The following is a 21,364-nucleotide window of genomic DNA, read 5'->3' as shown; positions in this document are numbered from 1 at the left end:
GTGCGACACGGCCGCTTTCGCTTTCATTGCGTTTTTTGCACTCGTTTTTTGCACTCGTTTTTTTTTTTTTGACAAATGTAATAAAAAGTTATAGGATCGGCCCCTAAAAATAGGGTAGGTCGGGTTACCGTAACCACACCTATTTTTTTTTTAGGCCTAATAAGGCAATATGTCTGTCTCGTCTTTTTGCCTGTCTGTTTTTTTGTTTGTCAGTCCGTCTGTCTTAAAAGTAGTCTTAAAATGTTCAAGCAGTATAAGTTTTGAAGTTTTTGTTTTGTTTGATTATAATGTAAGTGTTCTTTGAGCTTTGTTGGCAGGGATTTTGGATTAGTGACTGCGTAATATCCATAATTAGGGTCTCTTGGATTGCAAGCAGAAAGGTGTCACCCAAACCAAATAAATGCACCAATTATCTGTCATCCAAGTGATTTGGCTGTGCAACTGATACCTCTCTCAGGTGCCATAATGAAGGGTTACCTGCGAGGTGTGGCTATATTTGCAGTCAGAGTCCACCCAAAACAGACATTCTTTTCCACTGCTGTGGAATATCTGCTAGGGTGTGTTTGTGTTAGGCTTGCTGTCATTTGTTTTATTTAGCAAATTCTGTTTTCTTGCCGGTGTTTTATGCTATTTCTATTGAAATGTTACTGAGTAATTGAAGATCAAACTCAGGCTTTGGAAATCTTTCAAATGGTATTGAACCTGTGCCGTATATGACAGCTCACACACAGGTTTCAGTGATGTTAGTAGGCATAATAACTGAGTCGGAGTTCTCTGTGATGGAATGACTGTATTTGTGAAGAACATTTTATGTTGTAGTTTCTTGTTCAGTGTTAAATGCTGCAAAAAATGTCTGACAACGAAACTCCTGTGATAGAATTCATTACTGAAAAGAGTGAAGAAGAAGGAACTGAAAAGACACACATTGAGAAGAAAATGTCCGAGACCAAAATACCTGAGAATGAAACACCTCAGAAGGATGTAGAAGAAGACAGAACAGAGAAAAATACAGGAGGTGCCGGTGAAGGGGAAGCAATTCAAAGTTCAGAAGAAGATTCTGTTAAAAGTAAGCCAGAGAAATCTGATAAAAGTAAAAAAAAGGAGAGCCGTGAAATAATAAAAGAAGAAACTGGTGACAGGAGAGAAAATAGCAAAACTGGCGAAAGGAATGACAGAGAAAACGGTGCTCTCAAAAGGATAACTAAAATGGCTGAGAGGGGCAAGGAACAGTTACTTTTGAGGCTGAACAGAAAGAAAGATGTGAAGGAAAAGGATAACGCCTTTGTGGATGGAACTGGTGACATTTTTCTAGAAATGGAAGAAATAGGTGAGGCTATCATACAGATAGACTGCTGACTGAGGTTATTCAAGAATTTACTCCTGTTGGCTACAGTAGTTTACTCTGTATGTAATCAACTGTGTGGGTGTTTTTTGTGTTTGTTTGTTTGATTTTCTTTCCTTTTTGTTGTTTTGTTTTGTGTATTTTTGCACAGTTTTTTTAATAGTGTTTTTTGTTGAGTCACTTGAGAAAAAGTGACTATGTAATCGGTCAGTGTTAGTCTGTCCGGCCGGCCGGCCGTAGACACCACCTTAACGTTGGACTTTTCTCGGAAACTATCAAAGCGATCCGGCTCATATTTTGTTTAGTCGTGACCTCCAATGACCTCTACACTTTAACGATGGTTTCGTTGACCTTTGACCTTTTTCAAGGTCACAGGTCAGCGTCAAAAGAAAAATTAGACATTTTATATCTTTGACAAAGTTCATCGGATGTGATTGAAACTTTGTAGGATTATTCTTTACATCAAAGTATTTACATCTGTAGCCTTTTACGAACGTTATCAGAAAAACAAGGGAGATAACTAGCCTTTTCTGTTCGGCAACACACAACTTAACGTTGGGCTTTTCTCGGAAACTATAAAAGTGACCGGGCTCAAATTTTATGTGAACGTGACTCCCAGTGACCTCTACACTTTGACGTCTGCTTTGGTGACCTTTGACCTTTTTCAAGGTCACAGGTATGTCTTGAAGGAAAAAAATTGAAATATCATATCTCTGAAACTATTCATCGGATTTGATTCAAACTTTATAGGATTATTCTTTACATCAAATTATTTACATCTGTATTGTGTTGTGAATAGCAATTTCTTCCTGTCCATCTGATGCCTCATATAATATTCAGAACTGCGAAAGTGACTCGATCGAGCGTTTGCTCTTCTTGTTTGTAAATGCTTTTTTATTGTACACCCCTTTCCAACAACTAAGATGTGTTAAAAATGTGTGCTTTTTTTTTTCTTCGGCCTAAGCATTTCTTGGGCTGATTGATGAATGGACGGATTTGTTGATTGATTGGTGCATGATCAGCGAAACTGATTGGTTCATGACAGCCAGTCAGTCAGTGTTTTCGTTCAACTGTGTATAATCTTTTTCAAATTAACCTTATTTCTGATAACATGTTTTTCAGGCATTGATGAGCCTGTCCCGGCTGACACATTATGGACAACTCGGAGAGATGGAGCGGTCAAGCTTAGGGTCAGAAACAGTGGGCCTGGCTCGGAAACACCCATCACAGTACCAACCCTTATCAAATCCATCGCCAAGAAAATTCCCGACCATGTGGCCATGGGTATGTTAACAAGTGTTTTTCATTTTCTTTTTGGTTTTGTTATGTTTTCTCCTTTGAGTTTGAGCGCCAGTGTACCAAGCGATTCTTGCATAATGTGCGTGTGTGCATGCATGCCTATATGCGTGCATGCCTGCATGTGTACATGATTGCATGTAAATATGTGTGCATGCATGCTTGCTTGAGTGTGTGTGTGTGTGTGCGTGCATGTGTGAGTGTGTGTGTGTGGTGTTAGACAGGGTTTTGCAGTTGATTATATTTTTTGTCTATGTGTGTTTGTCTGTGTTGTCTTGTCTACAGCATGATTTGTTAAAATCGAGATCTATCTTTTCCTTGTGTAGTGCAGGCCTGTTTAAATTGTATTTTTCAGACAAATATAAAGAGAAAACTGAAAAGCTGCCAATAAAAGAAGACAAAAGACTTTACATTATTTTTCATTGGCAGCCATTTTTGTGTTTCAGCCATCAAGCGAGATGGAGCATGGGTAAATTGGACGTACGCACAATACCTGGCTGACATTCACAGAGTTGCAAAGTCATTTATCAAGGTAGGTGGTTTTACGTTTAAGACACTGGTACATGGTATTGGCAGGGGTAATGTGATATTCATGATCAGTTACAGTGGAAGCTATGCCTGCTAGACAGAACTGAACTGTATTGTAGTTATTGTTGGGAGAATAGTGTTAGTAATATACTAGAAATAGTCATATGCAGTAGAGAGAGAAAGAGTCTGGCTGGCTGGCTGGCTGGCTGTCTGTCTGTCTCTCTGACTGCCTGTCTGGTTGCTTGTCTGTCTGTCTGTCTGTGTATGAAAGTTACTAACAATTGTTTCTGGTGATATTTTAGTAATGCACAGTTTGTTTTGTTTGTTTGTTTTGGGACTAAAACCCTGCTTGTTTGGTTCTTTGTTTTCTTGCTATACTTTAAAGAAATGATTTTGCTAACATTAGAAGCTCAATCCATGCGTTCTTTGTTGACCAATTGGAGTACTATACAGTACTGTTTAGTATATGCTTTCCTAATTACACCCTGTGCCTTAAATTCACTGTGCGTGTGTTTCAGTTGGGACTGGAGCCATACAAGGGGGTAGGCATTATCGGCTTCAATTCTCCAGAATGGTTCTTGGCTGACCTGGGCGCTCTTTTTGCAGGGTAAGAAGAAGAATGCTTTGGTAGGCTGACACAAGCGCCTGCGTTTTTTTGTTGGGTAGGAAAAGGGGATACTTTGCTTTCTGTTCAGTGGTAGGTATAGAGATTGTTTCATCCAGGCTTTGTTTTTACTAAGGGTCTTGAATAAAATAATTTGTAATTGTTTTGGTGGAAGATATTTTCGATGAAGGGAAGAAGTTATGACAGATTATCTGGCTTTACTCAAGCAAAAAAGTAGTCAAAGCTCAGCAGTCACGACACGCTATATTAAGTAGCAATTGGCAATAACCGATAGCCCACTGTGAGGTTCACGCTCCCACTGAGTCAATCTCAAATGGTCATTCTTCTTTAAGACTTGCACAGGCTTAAGATGGGTCATGACTTGCACAGGCTTAATCCAGGACAATGCCGATGGCATAAATATAGCAGAAGCATATCATGTCACGTGCAGTTTTCTCAGATAAGTTTGCCCTGTTTTTTGTGCTGTCTAGCTGATGAGCTTTCAGCGAAGTCTCATGCAGTTGGAGGTAAGGTTGTACAGGGTTTTAGTAAGAATTCAGTGGATTGATTCTGTTTGGCCAATTGCATTTGACTGTTAAGTAATGTTTATGCAAAGTCACAACACATACATTAAAACTTTCATTTTGCATTGCTCCAAGTTTGAGACCTCTTCTCTACTCATTCTCTTCACAGTGTCTGTAAATTCATCTGCCTTTCAAGACTTCCTCTCTTTTCAGATCTAGCTTTTTAAGATTTGTGGACATCTCTGAACACACGGACCACTTTATGATTACATTCTTTGTGGGTTTTTTTGTTTGTTTTTAGGGGCCTTGCAGCAGGAATCTACACCACCAACTCACCAGAGGCGTGTCAGTACGTGGCGGAGAGTTGCCAGGCCAACATCCTCGTGGTGGAGAACAACCAACAGCTGCAGAAAATTCTCCAGGTCAAGGACAGCCTGCCACATCTCAAGGCCATTGTGCAGTACACTGGGGAGGTTGCCGAGCGACAGGATAACATCTACTCGGTAAGAGAGGATGATCAAGTCTGAGTAGTTTGACTGTTTGTTGTCGTCTGTGGTTGAGTTTCTGTTTTAATTGTGAATGTGAATATGTATGGTTGGGAGATCTTGATAGTTTTTAGTTGGAGAATGTAACCATGTGTGCTTTTTGCTGCGTTTTTTGAATATCGTTATTTTTGTTTTTGTTTTTTCGTTGCTTTGAAAAAAAAATGTGTGACAGATGTTTAAGGGAGTTGGCATTTTGCCCCCCCCCCCCCCCCCCCCTCTCTTCGTCAGTCCACAAATAGAAATATCTGTCCTGATCCTCAAGGGCTCTTTATGACTACTGTGTGTGTTCTAATATTAAGATATTTTTTCTTACAGTGGTCAGAGTTTATGGAGAAGGGAAATGACGTGACAGATGCAGAGCTTGAGGAACGCATGAAATGCCTGGCCCCCAACAAATGCTGCGTGTTGATTTACACAGTGAGTAACAAAATGGGAGAGTTTCTGTTTGTTGCTCCATGTTCAGTGGGTCTGGCTGGTTTACAATTACAGAATAGTATAATAATCTCCAGAATTAGCCCTGTGAAAAAAAAAAAATGTAAGAAAAATGTACGTTTTCAGATTCTTAAGGTTTGACAACAAACCTTGAAGCAGCTAAATAGTTTATCAAATAGATTATCGTTAGATTGCCTAAAAAGTGTATCTGCATGGTCCTGAAGTTTACAGGATTTTATATTAAAAACATGACTGTGTCTGTCTCTTGCGTCATTCTCAGAAGCTCTTGGTCAACCTGAATTTTTATGAGCTAGAGGATATGAGAATAATATTGTCTGACTTTGCTGAAATGCATCGTTTTATTTGGATGTGGGTCAGTGTATGTAAATAATGTTTTCTTTATGTCAGTCATTTCCTTAACTTGGGAAGCCCTGCCAGGAGTTTACACTCCCGCTGGCATAGCTCTTAGGGTCACCGAGACACGCAAACACCACACCACGTTAAGGAATGGGCCATGTGGTGGCCAGTTGTCATTAAGTTCATAATTATTTGTTCAGTTACCTCCGCAACACGCTTCGTTTGGGGAATTTTTCTTTACTTTTGGCCACCGATAAGCCGATAGCGGCGGATAAGCCACAGCTGAGTCTGAGTGGACTAAAAACAGAAGCGCCTTTTAGGCCGTAAAATGGTATAATTCATTGACGTTTATATTCATGTCATATGTCTGAAGTCTTTGTGTGTGCGTGTTTCAGTCTGGTACGACGGGAAACCCCAAGGGGGTGATGCTGAGTCATGACAATGTAAGTAACGTGTAAAGGAATTGTTGACTCACCTGTGTGGTCTGTCTGTCTGGGTTAACATTTCTCTCTGTCAGATTTGTCTAGAAGAGTGGACAAATTAATGACAAAGATTAACATTAACAAAGGGATAAATATCCATCCAGTTCAGCACTGCATGCCCATTCTTTTGGTTCACTGACTTTGTTTGGCTCTAGAGTTACCAAAGAAAGTGCTACAGAAATAATTTCTTTCAGTGTGAACAGTAGCAGAGATATGTCTGTGTGCCTGTTGAAGTGCATAGTTTTAGGCCATCTGTTCAGAGAAATTTGTGAAACGGTGAGAGTGATTAAGCTCTGGTGAAAAAATACCAGCAGGTACCAATTTCCCCCAGCTCAGACTTTGAAAAGAGCTACTGTAACTTCACACTTACAAGTGTAAAAACACAAAAGAGAAAGACTGCCAGGAAAGCGTTAAATTGTGTGTGTAGGTTGTTTCATTTCAAAAGCTTTTGAGGAAAAGCTCTTTGACTGTAATTAATGTCTTGTTTTTAATTAAACACTGCATAAACTGTGCTTTCCTTGTTATAAATCTTGAACCTATTAAGAATGTTCTTCTTCCTTCAGATCACCTGGACAGCACAAGCAACAAAATCTGCCGTCATGCAGAATTTGAATTTGACATTTGGACATTTATCCATGGTCAGTTACCTGCCCCTGAGTCACATTGCGGCCCAGATGCTGGACATCTATGCGCTGATCGCCTGTGGCGGTACTTGCTACTTCGCTCAGCCTGACGCTCTCAAGGTAGCTTGTATTGCCAATAGCATAATAATGTTATTTGCATTTTTGACCAAGATATGAGTCGGACAGACATGACACAGATCCAGACAGTCATAATGAAATTCTACAAAGCTGTTGTCGAGTGTCAAATTTTGGTCAAAAATACAAATAACAATCATGTTTTAATGCATTGTAGTTAGATTCTTGTGTGTGTGTGTGTGAGTCTCAGCTAGCGACCTAAGTAAGAGTTTAAGTTGGACTCGGATGTCACATGGCCCTTAAAAGGGAAATCCCGTTTTCAGTTACCTCATTGTATTTTCTACGGGTGTCTTTCTCAATGTAGATATAAAAAAAAATGTCTTTCTTAATTCCTTGACTACCTAAGAAATTTCACTGAAAAAATAGATTAAAAAAATATCGTACTCCCCACAAAAGTAACTGGCCTCCAGGGAGGCAACTGTCTTGCTGCAATTCAAAGGGTAATTTACAGCGGTTGTTTCCCTTGTCAAAGTACTGATTCTTGGTGAAATCGTAAGTACTACGGGATACCTATTATGGCAGAAAAGCGATTTAATATGCCTGTCTGAGTGCACTGATAAGACAGTGTTATCTGTATTTTCTTATTAATCTCGTCGATGTGTTGTGATGAGAAAATGTTCAAGTGTAGCTGTGTGTAGGTCTACATGCCTGCCTGGTTTATGTACCTGTGTCACTGTCAGTCAACTAGCCTGTCTGTCAGTTTGACTGTCTGTGCATTCATCTCTTTGTGTCTGTGACTTACTGACCCCAGTAATGCTGTGTGGGGGGTCTGAATGCATATTTGAAGACGTTAATTTTATCATTATTTAAAAGCTAGTATTCCACTCACAAAAAATAATAATAAAAAAATTTAAAAAAGGAAAAAAAGGCAAATAAGAAGGGTAGTAGCAACCTGCATGCAACTGAGGTTAAAAAAAAAAATAAAAAAAAAGCTAGTATTCCAAAGCAAAAAATCATGCTTTTTCTGTGTGGGCAGGGTTCTCTGGCAGGTACGTTGAGAGAGGTGAGGCCCCACGTGTTTCTGGGAGTGCCGAGAGTGTGGGAGAAAATGATGGAGTCCATGCAGAACGCTGGCCGCAGCTCGTCGGGCCTCAAGAAGAAAATCGCTGCCTGGGCCAAGGGCGTTGGGCTCAAAGGAAACTACGCACGGATGAATGGGTGAGTGCATGAGGAAAGACGACGAGATGATGCTTCATGTCCCACAGGTTGAGACCTATTAGGGACTGTGTTGGTTATACGATATCGTCAAGTGAGGAAAGACGAGAAGAAATTGTGTTCATACAGTTGAACCTGTCCTGGCGTCCACCTTTTTAATTAACGACCACCTGCCAATTACGACAACCTCCCCCAAAAATGAATTTCTTCCTCATATAATTCACCTTTCCATTACCACCCGCACCTGCCTATAAGGACCACTTTTGGTTGGGCCCAGGGTTGATCGTTATGGACTGGTTCCACTGTACTGTCAAGGTTCAATGTTATAGATTGAAATACAGGTTAAAAGATTTTGTGCCTAGAGTTTGAGAAGATTTGAAGGCAAGGAAGACAAAACTTCACAAGGAAATCACTTTTGAAGGTTTGCACTCTGTCTGTTTTAGACTGGTGCTCCACTTGAGTTCTTATCTCTAGATGAGACATTTAAGACTGAAAAAATGTTCAGATTTTGTTTGATGTTGCTATCGGACTGCCTGCCAGTATCTTCAGTTTCATGCACTGTGCAATTGATTTTCAGAAAAAAAATATACTGAAAAGACAGCACGTGTTTTGTTGCAGTGGCAGCGTCCCATTTGGTTTTGGACTGGCAGAGAAACTGGTGTTTAAAAAAGTCAGCAATATTCTGGGATTCGACCGCTGTGAGCTGCGGCTCTCTGGGGCAGCCCCCATCACCAAGGAAACGCTGGACTATTTCCTCAGCCTCAACCTGCCCCTCTGTGAAGTCTATGGCATGAGTGAATGCTCAGGTGGGTTTAATATCACACCATTCTTCTGAAAATACCCCTCTCAGGGTTTGTTGGATTGATTTATGTATATACACTCCAAGTATGATTTTGTTTGAGCATTTTTGAAGTGTAAACAGTTACCAATGAGTTGCAGGAAAAGCTGTCTTGGAATTTGTATCTAATAGCATTGACGTGGCAGTCAATCAGACCAAGAAGATGCCTAGTGGTTGGTTTAGTTTTGTTGACCACAAGAAGAATATACTGGATTTCTCAGAAATGTGGAATGACACTACATGTGAAAACATTATATTCTTGAGAACACATTAGATTATAAGTTTCCTGCAGTCAAAGTTGTTGTGATTGCTGTTGCCTTCATAATGAAAGAAAGAAACAAGCTATAAAAAATTTTGAAAAAGAATTGTAACAGTTGTCATGTTTTATTGTCTTGCTGTCATTTCTACTTTTATTTTCATGGAGTGTTTTGTCTTTATGGAAGTTTAGTAATCAATGCACTAGCTGTTGTCAAAAACGGTATTTTTAAAGAAAAGTAAATCTCAACTCCTGCATAAGCAAGTGGTTTTGGTGTGTTTTATTCCATTTTCATTTTCATTACTTTATTGTTCCATCGCTGGAAAATTCGGGTCGCTTCCTCCCAGTGGAAAGCTAGCAGCAACAGAGTCGCGCTACCCAGGTGTATGCATGTTTAGGTGTAATCAGCCATCAGCACTTATGGTAGAATGACCGAGGCCTTTTACGTGCCACGGTAACACGGGGTTGGAACATGGATACCGTCTCAGAGTCTGCACATAAAGTTGACCCGTCCCGGCCCGAATTCAAACCTGGGACCTTTGGATCACAAGTCCAGTGCTCTACCAACTGAGCTACCGGGCCCCCTCAGTCACTCAGTGAATGCAAGCACGTCAGACCAAGTCAAAGCCCATGTAATTACATGATACATGCAAGAAAAATTCTGTCAATGGAAAACATCACTTGGTAGATGTGAGGAGTTAACGATTTTGTTTCCAAGATTTTCAGATGTAAACAATTGAAACACCGGAAATGACTTGTATATGAACACTATATGACTAATATGTCTCCGATTGTAAATGTACATCTCTTCTTCACCCAGGTCCTCATACAACAGGCTTTCCCAAGTTGAACCATGTGTGCAGTGTTGGTAAAGAACTGCCGGGCATCACTACTGTGCTGGACAAAATGGACGAAGATGGCAATGGAGAGGTGAGATTAGAACGCATGGAAGCGTCGGAGATGAGAGATGAATGCAAATATATCATACTGTGCAATGCACTGGAATCTCAGTTTCGAGTATAATCGGTATAAAATATTGGGGAGGGGTTATATGTTGTTGTACTCTACTTGTTTCACAGCAACGATTTACTGTTTGAGCATACTTTTCATACTTTACATCTATATCAGTGAATGAAGACTTTCCTTTACTGAATTCAGAGTTTTATCTTTGTGGTGTTCATTCCTTCTGATCAAAACAATGCAAATTTAGAAGAGAAAAAAAGTAATTTAACAAAATTTCTTTTGCACTGCAATATGTGACAGCGATTAATACTCAGGATTTTGTCACCGCTTTTGAAATCAGCTTTTGAAGTAGCGCTCATTTTCTCTCGGGTGTAAATGATTTTCTCGGACGCACGTTTACAGTTGCAGTCAGTAGATGAAGTGTATAATTGTAATTTTGCAACTTGTGTGTGTGTGTAGATCGTGATGTATGGCCGCCATGTGCTGATGGGATACATTGACGAGGTGGAGAAGACCAAGGAGGTGCTGAACGAGTCGGGGGGACTGCTCTCTGGGGACATCGGCAGGAAGGACAAAGATGGCTTCTTGTTCATCACTGGTCGGATCAAAGGTTAGGACATTAGGACTGTCGTCCTTTCGGGTTTTTTTTTCTATTTTTTTATGTAACAAACATGAGTGCATCTTTTTCTGAGGTCCTGTGCTGAAACTCCCATATACACTCGTGTTTTATGCACGAGTGGGTTTTTATGTGTATGACCGTTTTTACCCCACCATTTAGGCAGCCATACGCCGCATTCGGGGGAAAACAGGAGTGCTGAAAGAGTGTTCCAAAGGTTTTCTGGATGCCACAGCTTATCAGTACAGATTGTGACAAAATCATTGATATACTTTCAACAGAAACTTCAAGGTCATCATGGGGGAATGACTTTGGATCAAAGCCAGTTTGAAGTCTGATAGAGTGCAGCAACAAAGGTCTTCAGTTGGGCTTTGACAGTGCATCCATTCCCCAATGAGGACATAGATAGAGACCAATGATGCTTCGTTTGCAGTGCTAACAAAATATATGTGACAGGGAGACTACTGCGTCAATCTTCACAGCATGCAGGCTCTGCAGTTGTCAGCCTTGAAGAGCGCGAGCTATGTATAGCTGACACCTGCGAAATTTAGAGTTCTGTTTGTGATAGGGTCTGGCTGCTGCGGTCTCCTTGTATATTATTGGTTGCCTTTGTGTAACCAGATAACAGTTTATATAGGGCTAGGAAATTAGCTCTAAAATTCTCAATCCTGTTTGATTGGACTTAGCCTCCAAGAGTGATTGTTGTGTTCCGACACTGGGTTACATATATACAAATATTTTTAAAACAGAAGAGGATAAAAAGCGGCAGATTGTATGAATGACATTTGTGGTTTTGTTTTTTCTCCCCCCCAGAACTGATCATCACGGCAGGAGGAGAGAACATCCCCCCGGTGGCCATTGAGGACATGGTGAAGGAGGCCTTGCCCGTGGTCAGCCAGTGCACCTTGATTGGGGACAAGAGAAAGTTCCTGTCCTTACTCATGACCTTAAAGGTAACTTAGGCAATGTCCAGAACAGTTGACACTTTTTGGTGTGCAAAAAAATTAAGGGGAGTGGCCGGTTTTTGCTTTTTGTGTGTGTGTAGATTTTTCTTTTCTTTTCTTCACTAAATGCACAAAGAAAGTGTAGTGGAACCCCTCCTTTAAGACTTAAAACATTCTCAGAAATGAGGTCTTAAAATAAGTCTTACAGAGGTTATGAACAGACAATCTGAGAACGCAAGGTCTTAAAGTGGGGGGGGGGGGGGGGGGTCTTAAGGGGGGGGGGGGGGGGGGGGGGTCTTAAAAGGGGGGTTCCACAGTGCACAGACAGAACTTGTCAGTGTTGAACCGACTGCTCTGTAATTGCTTTCATTCTCAAAAGTTGCATGTGTAACAGATAAAAATAATGTTTCTGCTCCTGACTGTTTGTGCAATGCTTTGAGTCCAAAAAAATGCCAGAGCACACTGCACTACATACTAGAGATTCATCAGTTGGTAACTTCCTTTATTTTACTGGTTTAAATCCCAAAATACCAGAAACAAAATCAACAACCAGTACGACTGTTTCACCGCAAATAGAGTGTTTTGTGATTTAGTAAGCAATGGTAACCAAAATTGTTACTTGTAAAGATACCATGGTTTGTAAACTGACGAGCGCCATTACTGCAACTGTTATCTTGACATTCTCACCTTCTCTTTCCCCAAACTACAGGTGGATGTGAACCAAGACACGCAGGAGCCTAGCGACAGGTTGACTCCCTTCGCTGTGGATTGGGTCAAATCCGCCGGATCTGCAGCCACCACTGTGACGGAGATCCTGGAGCCGGGAGATCCAGCCGTTTTGCAAGCCATCCAGAAAGGTATCGACAAGGTCAACAGTCGCGTGAGGTCTAACGCCCAGAAGATCCAGAAGTGGTCTATGCTGCCCAAAGAATATTCTATCCCTGGGGGAGAACTTGGTAAGATGCAACTACAAAGTTTCTTATGTAATTTTTTTTCGTAAATTTACAGTTAAACATAAATTTATTAATTTACAGTTAAACATAAATTTGCAGAATATTCCATCCGTGGGGGAGAACTTGGTAACATCCCACTGTAAGGTCTAATTTTTGTAGGCACAATAAGCCTCCCGTAAACCATCACAGATACTGTCAGGCTTTTACACACAGTACAAACACCCTTCCATTTGAACGCTCACCGAACGGGAACATCCTGGCTGCTTTCCGTCGAGAGTGAGAAATTTTCAACGAATTTATTTTCGTGGACCTTTCATTCATCTACAATGTTTATTCAAATCGCTTCATTGATTTGAATATAGAACCGAACATGTCAATATTTCTGGACATGCGTGTGTGTTTTAGTTCCTGAGTGTTTCAGTTTGTGTGTGTGTGTGTGAATGTGTGATTGTGTGTATGTGTGTGTGTGCGTGCATGCGTGCGTGTCTGTGTCTTTCACTCTGTCTGTTTCAATCAATTTGATTGAAAAATGAGAGCGTGACAGTGCTGCCTCAACTTTCACAAAAAGCCGGATATGTTGTCATCAAAGACATTTATCGAAAAAAAGGAAAACAAGTCTGGGGATATCATACCCAGGAACTCTCATGTGAAATTTCATGAAAATCGGTTGAGTAATTTTCTCTGAATCGCTCTACACACACACAAAATGTTTTTGGATTGTGAATATGCAGGATCATTTGAGAAGGAAGAAGCGGTTATCATGCATGTTGACTTTTATGTTTTTAAATGCTGAATCCTCTTTTACTTTTTTGTTGTCGACAGGTCCCACATTGAAGATGAGAAGACCAATCATTCACAAGAAATATTCAAATACCATCGAGGGATTTTATGAGGAAGCCAAGCCAGCTACATCTTGAAAGCACACTTCATCTTGCAAGCCTTTTTCAGAATAAATCCATGTCACCATCGGAAGAGACAAAAATCAACAGATGATAGAGCAATATTTATTGACAGTTTATTGTGATATGATACATTCCGTTGTTGTGAGATAAACTTGCTGATAAAAAAATGCATAGCTTTGAAGAGAACCTATTTATGAAGGTTAAAATCAACTGCAGCTGATATCAATCTTTTTGTCTCTTACTTTTTTTTTCTTTTTATATTTCTGGTACCTTTTCCCTGTACAGTTTTTTTTTAATTTTTTAAAATTTTTTTATGTACAGTTTTTAATGAAGCCATTTATGAGGCTTGTTTTATGAAACGTTTTTCTTCTAAGAAGCACTTCCATGCATTACATTGCAATCGTAAAATACTTATCGCTCTTTCTCACTGCAGATTCACCATATAATCTTTGAATTTATTATGCCACATGCCAGTAACCTAGGAATTTAGCCATTGAATTCTTACGATAATTTTGTTTGTTTGTGGATTGGTGGGAACAAAAGCCCAGCTTTACAATGCTTACAATAAACTAATTGTTGAAGTATTTACAAAGGTTTATTTCAGTATGCAATTGGGTTTGCCATCTTTTCTGAACAGATGCTTGACCTAATGTGACAAATGGATTTGTACATAGTTTAGTCTAAATTAATGTTTAACATTTTTTAGCAAATTTATTAAATGCGTGCAGATTAGCTTACCATACTTTCAACAGGCGTAGTATCACCTGATGGAATGGGGTGATCTGATTTTTGTAAACTATATTTTCATTGGTTACCTCGTTTTAGGATTGACCAATGAGAGAGGAGATTACTAAATTGGAGGAACTAAAGGTAGCCATGTTGGTGTGTAGAGCAGAACTATTTAATTTTAATCTGGTGAAATAAAAGTAAAAAGACTTGTGGATGGATAAGATGTGTAGAAAAAAAAAAACTGCTATGTGTTTTAACATCGAGGGGAATCGAAACGAGTGTCGTGGTGTATGTGTGTGTGTGCGTGCGTGCGTGTAGAGCGATTCAGACCAAACTACTGGACCGATCTTTATGAAATTTAACATGAGAGTTCCTGGGTATGATATCCCCGAACGTTTTTTTATTTTTTTGATAAATGTCTTTGATGACGTCATATCCGGCTTTTCGTGAAAGTTGAGGCGGCACTGTCACGCTCTCATTTTTCAACCAAATTGGTTGAAATTTTGGTCAAGTAGTCTTCGACAATGCCCGGACTTCGGTATTGCATTCCAGTTTGGTGGCTTAAAAATTAATTAATGACTTTGGTCATTAAAAATCGGAAAATTGTAAAAAAAAAAAAAAAAAAAATTTATAAAACGATCCAAATGTACGTTCATCTTATTCTCCATCATTTGCTAATTCCAAAAACATATAAATATGTTATATTCAGATTAAAAACAAGCTCTGAAAATTAAATATATACAAATTATTATCAAAATTAAATTTTCGAAATCAATTTAAAAACACTTTCATCTTATTCCTTGTCGGTTCCTGATTCCAAAAACATATAGATATGATATGTTTGGATTAAAAACACGCTCAGAAAGTTAAAACAAAGAGAGGTACAGAAAAGCGTGCTATCCTTCTCAGCGCAAGTACTACCCCGCTCTTCCTGTCAATTTCACTGCCTTTGCCGTGCGCGGTGGACTGACGATGCTACGAGTATACGGTCTTGCTGCGTTGCATTGCGTTCAGTTTCATTCTGTGAGTTCGACAGCTACTTGACTAAATGTATTTTCGCCTTACGCGACTTGTTTCTTTTTTTCCTCCCGCAGTGGGGCACTGCGGTTATGAAATTAAAGGCCCCTCCTGTTTTTGGAACCGCAGGAGCTTTCTAGTTTGCTGTTAGGTAGATTTTTGGTTCCTCTTTCCTGTCATGCTCTCTTTTTCTTCATGAATTTTCTTTTTTCTGCCTTCTTGCTCATTCACCTGTATTTTTTCCAAAAATCTCTTCTCTTGCCGCTTGTCTCGCGATTCATGTATAGTTTAATCTGTTAGTGTTCTGATGTAAGTCCAGCAGTAGATAGGTTAAGCCTATTTTAACATACTGGAAACTGGTAATCTTCCAGTAGGTATTAATTTAGTTTTACTAAAGCCTGCTGGGACACAAGTAATGGGTTAGTGCATTTGTAAACAGGAATCGCTTGACAAGTGGCCCCCTTCATCCCCCCCTTCCTCGTCCTGATATGGCTCTGCGTAGTCGGCTGGACGTTAAGCAACAAATAAACAAACAAACAAACAAAAAAAATTTTATTTTTCCAATACCAGGCTTTTTGCCTTGGATGTAGATACACTGATTGCTCTATATCCTGCCTCATCAGCTGGCCAATGTAATGGGGATACAAGGCATACATCCTTGATACATTTTTTTTCCCTTCTTGTCTGCTTTATATTTTTTGACAAACCCTGTTGAACACAAGTTCAAGATACACCAAAGCGCAACGTTTTCCTCACCATCAGTCTCCCGACCGAGTATCAAGCAAAATGGGTCGATAAAATCTTCTGTTTGCTCGCTTTTTATATTTAGTCAAGTTTTGACTAAATATTTTAACGTAGAGGGGGGAATCGAGACAAGGGTCGTGGTGTGTGTGTGTGTGTCTGTCTGTGTGTGTAGAGCGATTCAGACCAAACTACTGGACCGATCTTTATGAAATTTTACATGAGAGTTCCTGGGATTGATAATACCCGAACGTTTTTTTCATTTTTTTGATAAATGTCGTTCAGATGACGTCATATCCGGCTTTTTGTGAAAGTTGAGGCGGCACTGTCACGCTCTCATTTTTCAACCAAATTGGTTGAAATTTTGGTCAAGTAATCTTCGACGAAGCCCGGACTTCGGTATTGCATTTCAGCTTGGTGGCTTAAAAATTAATTAATGACTTTGGTCATTAAAAATCTGAAAATTGTAAAAAAAAAAAATTTATAAAACGATCCAAATTTACGTTCATCTTATTCTCCATCATTTGCTGATTCCAAAAACATATAAATATGTTATATTTGGATTAACAACAAGCTCTGAAAATTAAATATATAAAAATTATTATCAAAAATTTTTTTCGAAATCAATTTAAAAACACTTTCATCTTATTCCTTGTCGGTTCCTGATTCCAAAAACATATAGATATGATATGTTTGGATTAAAAACACGCTCAGAAAGTTAAAACGAAGAGAGGTACAGAAAAGCGTGCTATCCTTCTCAGCGCAACGAATACCCCGCTCTTCTTGTCAATTCCACTGGCACTGCCTTTGCCACGGACGGTGGAGTGACGATGCTATGAGTATACGGTCTTGCTGCGTTGCATTGCGTTCAGTTTCATTCTGTGAGTTCGACAGCTACTTGACTAAATGTTGTATTTTCGCCTTACGCGACATGTTTTTCCCTCTGATGTTACAAACTGACTGATTTAATAGCTGATTTACCTTTATTTATTTACAATCTGAGTATTTTTTACAGCAGCTGTTCCTTTGTCGACTAAGAAGCCTTTTGCTATGGGATGCATACTTGTGCTTCCTATTTTCTATTGGTTCAGCTTGCTTGTATTATTGCCTGCACTCCCGCAGTGGGGCACTGCGGTTAAGAAATTAAAGGCCCCTCCTGTTTTTGGAACCGCAGGAGCTTTCTAGTTTGCTGTTAGGTAGATTTTTGGTTCCTCTTTCCTGTCATGCTCTCTTTTTCTTCATGAATTCTTTTCTTTTTTCTGCCTTAATCTTGCTCATTCACCTGTATTTTTTCCAAAAATCTCTTCTCTTGCCGCTTGTCTCGCGATTCATGTATAGTTTAATCTGTTAGTGTTCTGATGTAAGTCCAGCAGTAGATAGGTTAAGCCTATTTTAACATACTGGAAACTGGTAATCTTCCAGTAGGTATTAATTTAGTTTTACTAAAGCCTGCTGGGACACAAGTAATGGGTTAGTGCATTTGTAAACAGGAATCGCTTGACAAGTGGCCCCCTTCATCCCCCCCTTCCTCGTCCTGATATGGCTCTGCGTAGTCGGCTGGACGTTAAGCAAAAAATAAACAAACAAACAAAATTGCCTGCACACACGCAACCAAAATTAGGAAAAATTAAAAAGAATAAGAAACATGCGCCTTTCCTCCCTGGCACCCCTTCAATAAAAGAAATGACAAATAAAAGACTAAACACCATGATAATAAAACAAAAAGATTAAACAAGTCGCATAAGGTGAAAATACAACATTTAGTCAAGCTGTCAAACTCACAGAATGAAACTGAACGCACTGCAATTCGAAAATTTAATTTTGATCATAATTTTTATATTTTTAATTTTCAGAGCTTGTTTTTAATCCAAATATAACATATTTATATGTTTTTGGAATCGGGAAATGATGAAGAATAAGATGAACGTAAATTTGGATTGTTTTATAAAAAATAAAAAAATAAAACAATTTTCAGCCACCAAGCTGAAATGCAATACCGAAGTCCGGCCTTCGTCGAAGATTGCTTGGCCAAAATTTCAATCAATTTGATTGAAAAATGAGGGTGTGACAGTGCCGCCTCAACTTTTACAAAAAGCCGGATATGACGTCATCGAAGACATTTATCGAAAAAATGAAAAAAACGTCCGGGGATATCATTCCCAGGAACTCACATGTAAAATTTCATAAAGATCGGTCCAGTAGTTTAGTTTGAATCGCTCTACACACACACACGCACAGACACACACATACACCACGACCCTCGTCTCGATTCCCCCTCTATGTTAAAACATTTAGTCAAAACTTGACTAAATGTAAAAAAGACCATGATACAAAAAAATAAAAAGCATGCTTGGTACTTTTGTCACAAAAGTATTGAAATTACAGCCACAACATGTCAAATCAACACACTTGGTTGTGAAAAGGTTTCGAAGTGACTCCCCTGCTTTGCAAGCCGATTACCTCGCTGACTTCTTTTTATCAAAAAGAATAAGAAACACGTTTTGATGTCTTCCAAAGTAAGTTCACAAATAACTGCAATGATGTATGCTACTTTGCTGTCTATTATGAAGAGTCGGTGGAGTGACTTTGCTGATTGGGAATTTGCAGTTGCATAATATCTGTACATTATTTGACACCAAAAGAATTTCCTTTGAATCTCGTTTGTAACATTGTGTTTTGTGTAGGCCTATATTGTTTTGTGTATAGATTTGTTTCTGTTTGAAAAGAAATAAAATAGTGTCAAGTGAATTGTATTTGTTTGAAATGTATGCAACGCAAGTTAATGAAAACTTTAATTGGTAAGTTTAACTCCTTTTTTTCCTCCTTTTTGTGAGTGTGTGTGAAAATGTCATACATGTATAAGTTTTCGTTTTAGACTCAGTGTTGTTTCTTGTTTGTCTTTTGTAAACTGGGTCAAACAATACGTAAAGTACACTATGCTTGCTAATTATACTGATTGAGCAAACTCAGGAATCGCAGCAGAGACTTTTTTTTCAACTGTGGCAGATTTGATTGAGACCGGGGGCTGCCAGGGGATTGTGCAGGATGTTTCTTATTTACTCGTGATGTTGTTTGTCTGACCTCGCGTTGTGTTTTGTTTTGAGTGTAAGAATGTTTCCCGTTTCCCTCTCTTATCCCCGATGCAGTAGTATCTAGTATTCAGCTCTCATACGGCCAACGGCCTCTCTCTTGCGAACGAATGTAGCCCACACCGTGGTTGTAGATACAGTTTAAAACATCATTTTTATTCTACAAGTGCATGGAATCAAAACATCGTCACTCTCACGCAGACTCGTTTCCTTTCTTTCCTCGTCACTTCATAATTATTTCTGTCGTGTCTCAGTACTGTCGCTGACTGTTGTCTAAACAAGAGGGGGGGAATTATCAGGTTCCCGATTGACAAGGAACTTATTCAGACTTAAAGTCTTTATAACAGAACTCCCGCTTGACAAGGAGCTATTCAGTGCATGAAATACTATCACTATCAGATTCCCGATTGGCAAGGAATTTATACAAACGTTATAACAGAACTCCCGATTGACAAGGAGCTATTTAGTGCATGAGATACTATCAGATTCCCGATTGGCAAGGAATTTATACAAACGTTATAACAGAACTCCCGATTGACAAGGAGCCACTTAGTGTATACTGCAAGGTTCCTAGTTCACAAAGAATGATTAACAGATCTAAGCAATAAATCCTTACGGTTAGAAATGAAGGCCGGCTTCCGATTAACGAAGAAGTCGGCTAAGGTTTACTTTTCCCGGTTAACAAGGAATTTGGTTATAATTAAAAGACTCCCGATTAACAAAGAGTCAGGTTAGGGTTAAATGACTCCCGATTAACCTTTGCCGTGCTTCCTGGGTTCACCTGTACCCAGAGACACACTAAAATCATTGTAACTCTGGAACCATTAAAGGTATCGTTTTGAAATTTTAAGTATCTCTCACACACCTAATTTGCTCTCTGTCTGCAAATTTTTAGTGTGTACATGACAAAACATCAGAATTAATTGATTATGATAATTTACATAAACACTACCGATGGCGCGGGTTCACACATACCCATACTAGTGATTGTAACTATCCCTCTGCCGACGGCGCGGGTTCTGCTACACCCATAATTACCAAAGCGGCGGAACAGTGTCTGTCTGCCTGTTTGTCTCCAAGAGACTGTCTGTCTCTCTGTTTGTCTGTCCGTATCTCTCTGTCTGTATGTCTGTTGTCAGTTGCTCTGTCTGTCTGTCTGTCTGTCTATCCGTCTATCTGACTGTCTGACTCTCTGTCTCTGTCTCTCTCTCTCTGTCTGTCTCTCTCTCTGTCTGTCTCTCTCTCTGTCTGTCTCTCTCTGTCTCTCTCTCTTAGTCTCTCTCTCTCTCTGTCTGTCTCTCTCTGTCTCTCTCTCTGTCTCTCTTTCTTAGTCTCTCTCTCTTTCTTAGTCTCTCTCTCTTTCTTTCTTAGTCTCTCTCTCTCTTAGTCTCTCTCTCTCTCTTTCTTAGTCTCTCGCTCTCTCTCTTTCTTAGTCTCTCTCTCTCTTTCTTAGTCTCTCTCTCTCTCTTTCTTAGTCTCTCTCTCTCTCTCTCTTAGTCTCTCTCTCTCTTTCTTAGTCTCTCTCTCTCTCACTTAGTCTCTCTCTCTTTCTTAGTCTCTCTTTCTCTCTCTCTTTCTTAGTCTCTCTCTCTCTCTCTTTCTTAGTCTCTCTCTCTCTCTTTTTTAGTCTCTCTCTCTCTCTCTTTTTCTTAGTCTCTCTCTCTCTTTCTTAGTCTCTCTCTCTCTTTCTTAGTCTCTCTCTCTCTCTCTCTCTCTCTTTCTTAGTCTCTCTCTCTCTCTCTCTTTCTTAGTCTCTCTCTCTCTCTTTCTTAGTCTCTCTCTCTCTCTTAGTCTCTCTCTCTCTTTCTTAGTCTCTCTCTCTCTTTCTTAGTCTCTCTCTCTCTCTCTCTCTCTTTCTTAGTCTCTCTCTCTCTCTTTCTTAGTCTCTCTCTCTCTCTTTCTTAGTCTCTCTCTCTCTCTCTCTTTCTTAGTCTCTCTCTCTTTCTTAGTCTCTCTCTCTTTCTTAGTCTCTCTCTCTCTCTTTCTTAGTCTCTTTCTCTCTCTTTCTTAGTCTCTTTCTCTTTCTTAGTCTCTCTCTCTTTCTTAGTCTCTCTCTCTCTCTTTCTTAGTCTCTCTCTCTCTCTCTCTTTCTTAGTCTCTCTCTCTCTTTCTTAGTCTCTCTCTCTCTCTCTCTCTCTTAGTCTCTCTCTCTTTCTTAGTCTCTCTCTCTCTCTCTTAGTCTCTCTCTCTTTCTTAGTATCTCTTTCTCTCTCTTAGTCTCTCTCTCTCTCTCTTTCTTAGTCTCTCTCTCTCTTTTTTAGTCTCTCTCTCTCTTTCTTAGTCTCTCTCTCTC

General features: G+C 39.5%; 1 protein-coding gene across 4 annotated transcripts in view; it reads left to right on the top strand.

Moving 5' to 3' along the window:
- Positions 1-18,730, top strand: part of LOC138980296 (long-chain-fatty-acid--CoA ligase ACSBG2-like) — a 46,048-nt gene extending 27,318 nt beyond the window's left edge. For all 4 annotated transcript variants that reach the window (XM_070353179.1, XM_070353169.1, XM_070353162.1 and 1 more), the window contains 14 exons: positions 2,465-2,626; positions 3,085-3,170; positions 3,685-3,773; positions 4,596-4,797; positions 5,155-5,256; positions 6,024-6,071; positions 6,674-6,853; positions 7,845-8,026; positions 8,642-8,829; positions 9,938-10,047; positions 10,540-10,690; positions 11,510-11,649; positions 12,350-12,596; positions 13,416-18,730. In XM_070353179.1, coding sequence (XP_070209280.1) covers positions 2,465-2,626; positions 3,085-3,170; positions 3,685-3,773; positions 4,596-4,797; positions 5,155-5,256; positions 6,024-6,071; positions 6,674-6,853; positions 7,845-8,026; positions 8,642-8,829; positions 9,938-10,047; positions 10,540-10,690; positions 11,510-11,649; positions 12,350-12,596; positions 13,416-13,510 — 1,982 coding nt within the window. In that variant the 3' untranslated portion in view covers positions 13,511-18,730. The remainder of the gene's footprint in view (positions 1-2,464; positions 2,627-3,084; positions 3,171-3,684; positions 3,774-4,595; positions 4,798-5,154; positions 5,257-6,023; positions 6,072-6,673; positions 6,854-7,844; positions 8,027-8,641; positions 8,830-9,937; positions 10,048-10,539; positions 10,691-11,509; positions 11,650-12,349; positions 12,597-13,415) is intronic.
- Positions 18,731-21,364: the final 2,634 nt, after the last annotated feature.

This window comes from Littorina saxatilis, linkage group LG1 (genome assembly GCF_037325665.1).
Source record: "Littorina saxatilis isolate snail1 linkage group LG1, US_GU_Lsax_2.0, whole genome shotgun sequence".
Classification (NCBI taxonomy): Eukaryota; Metazoa; Mollusca; class Gastropoda; order Littorinimorpha; family Littorinidae; genus Littorina; species Littorina saxatilis.
The sequence above is the reverse complement of the archived record's forward strand: the minus strand, read 5'-3'. Positions and strand labels throughout refer to the sequence as shown.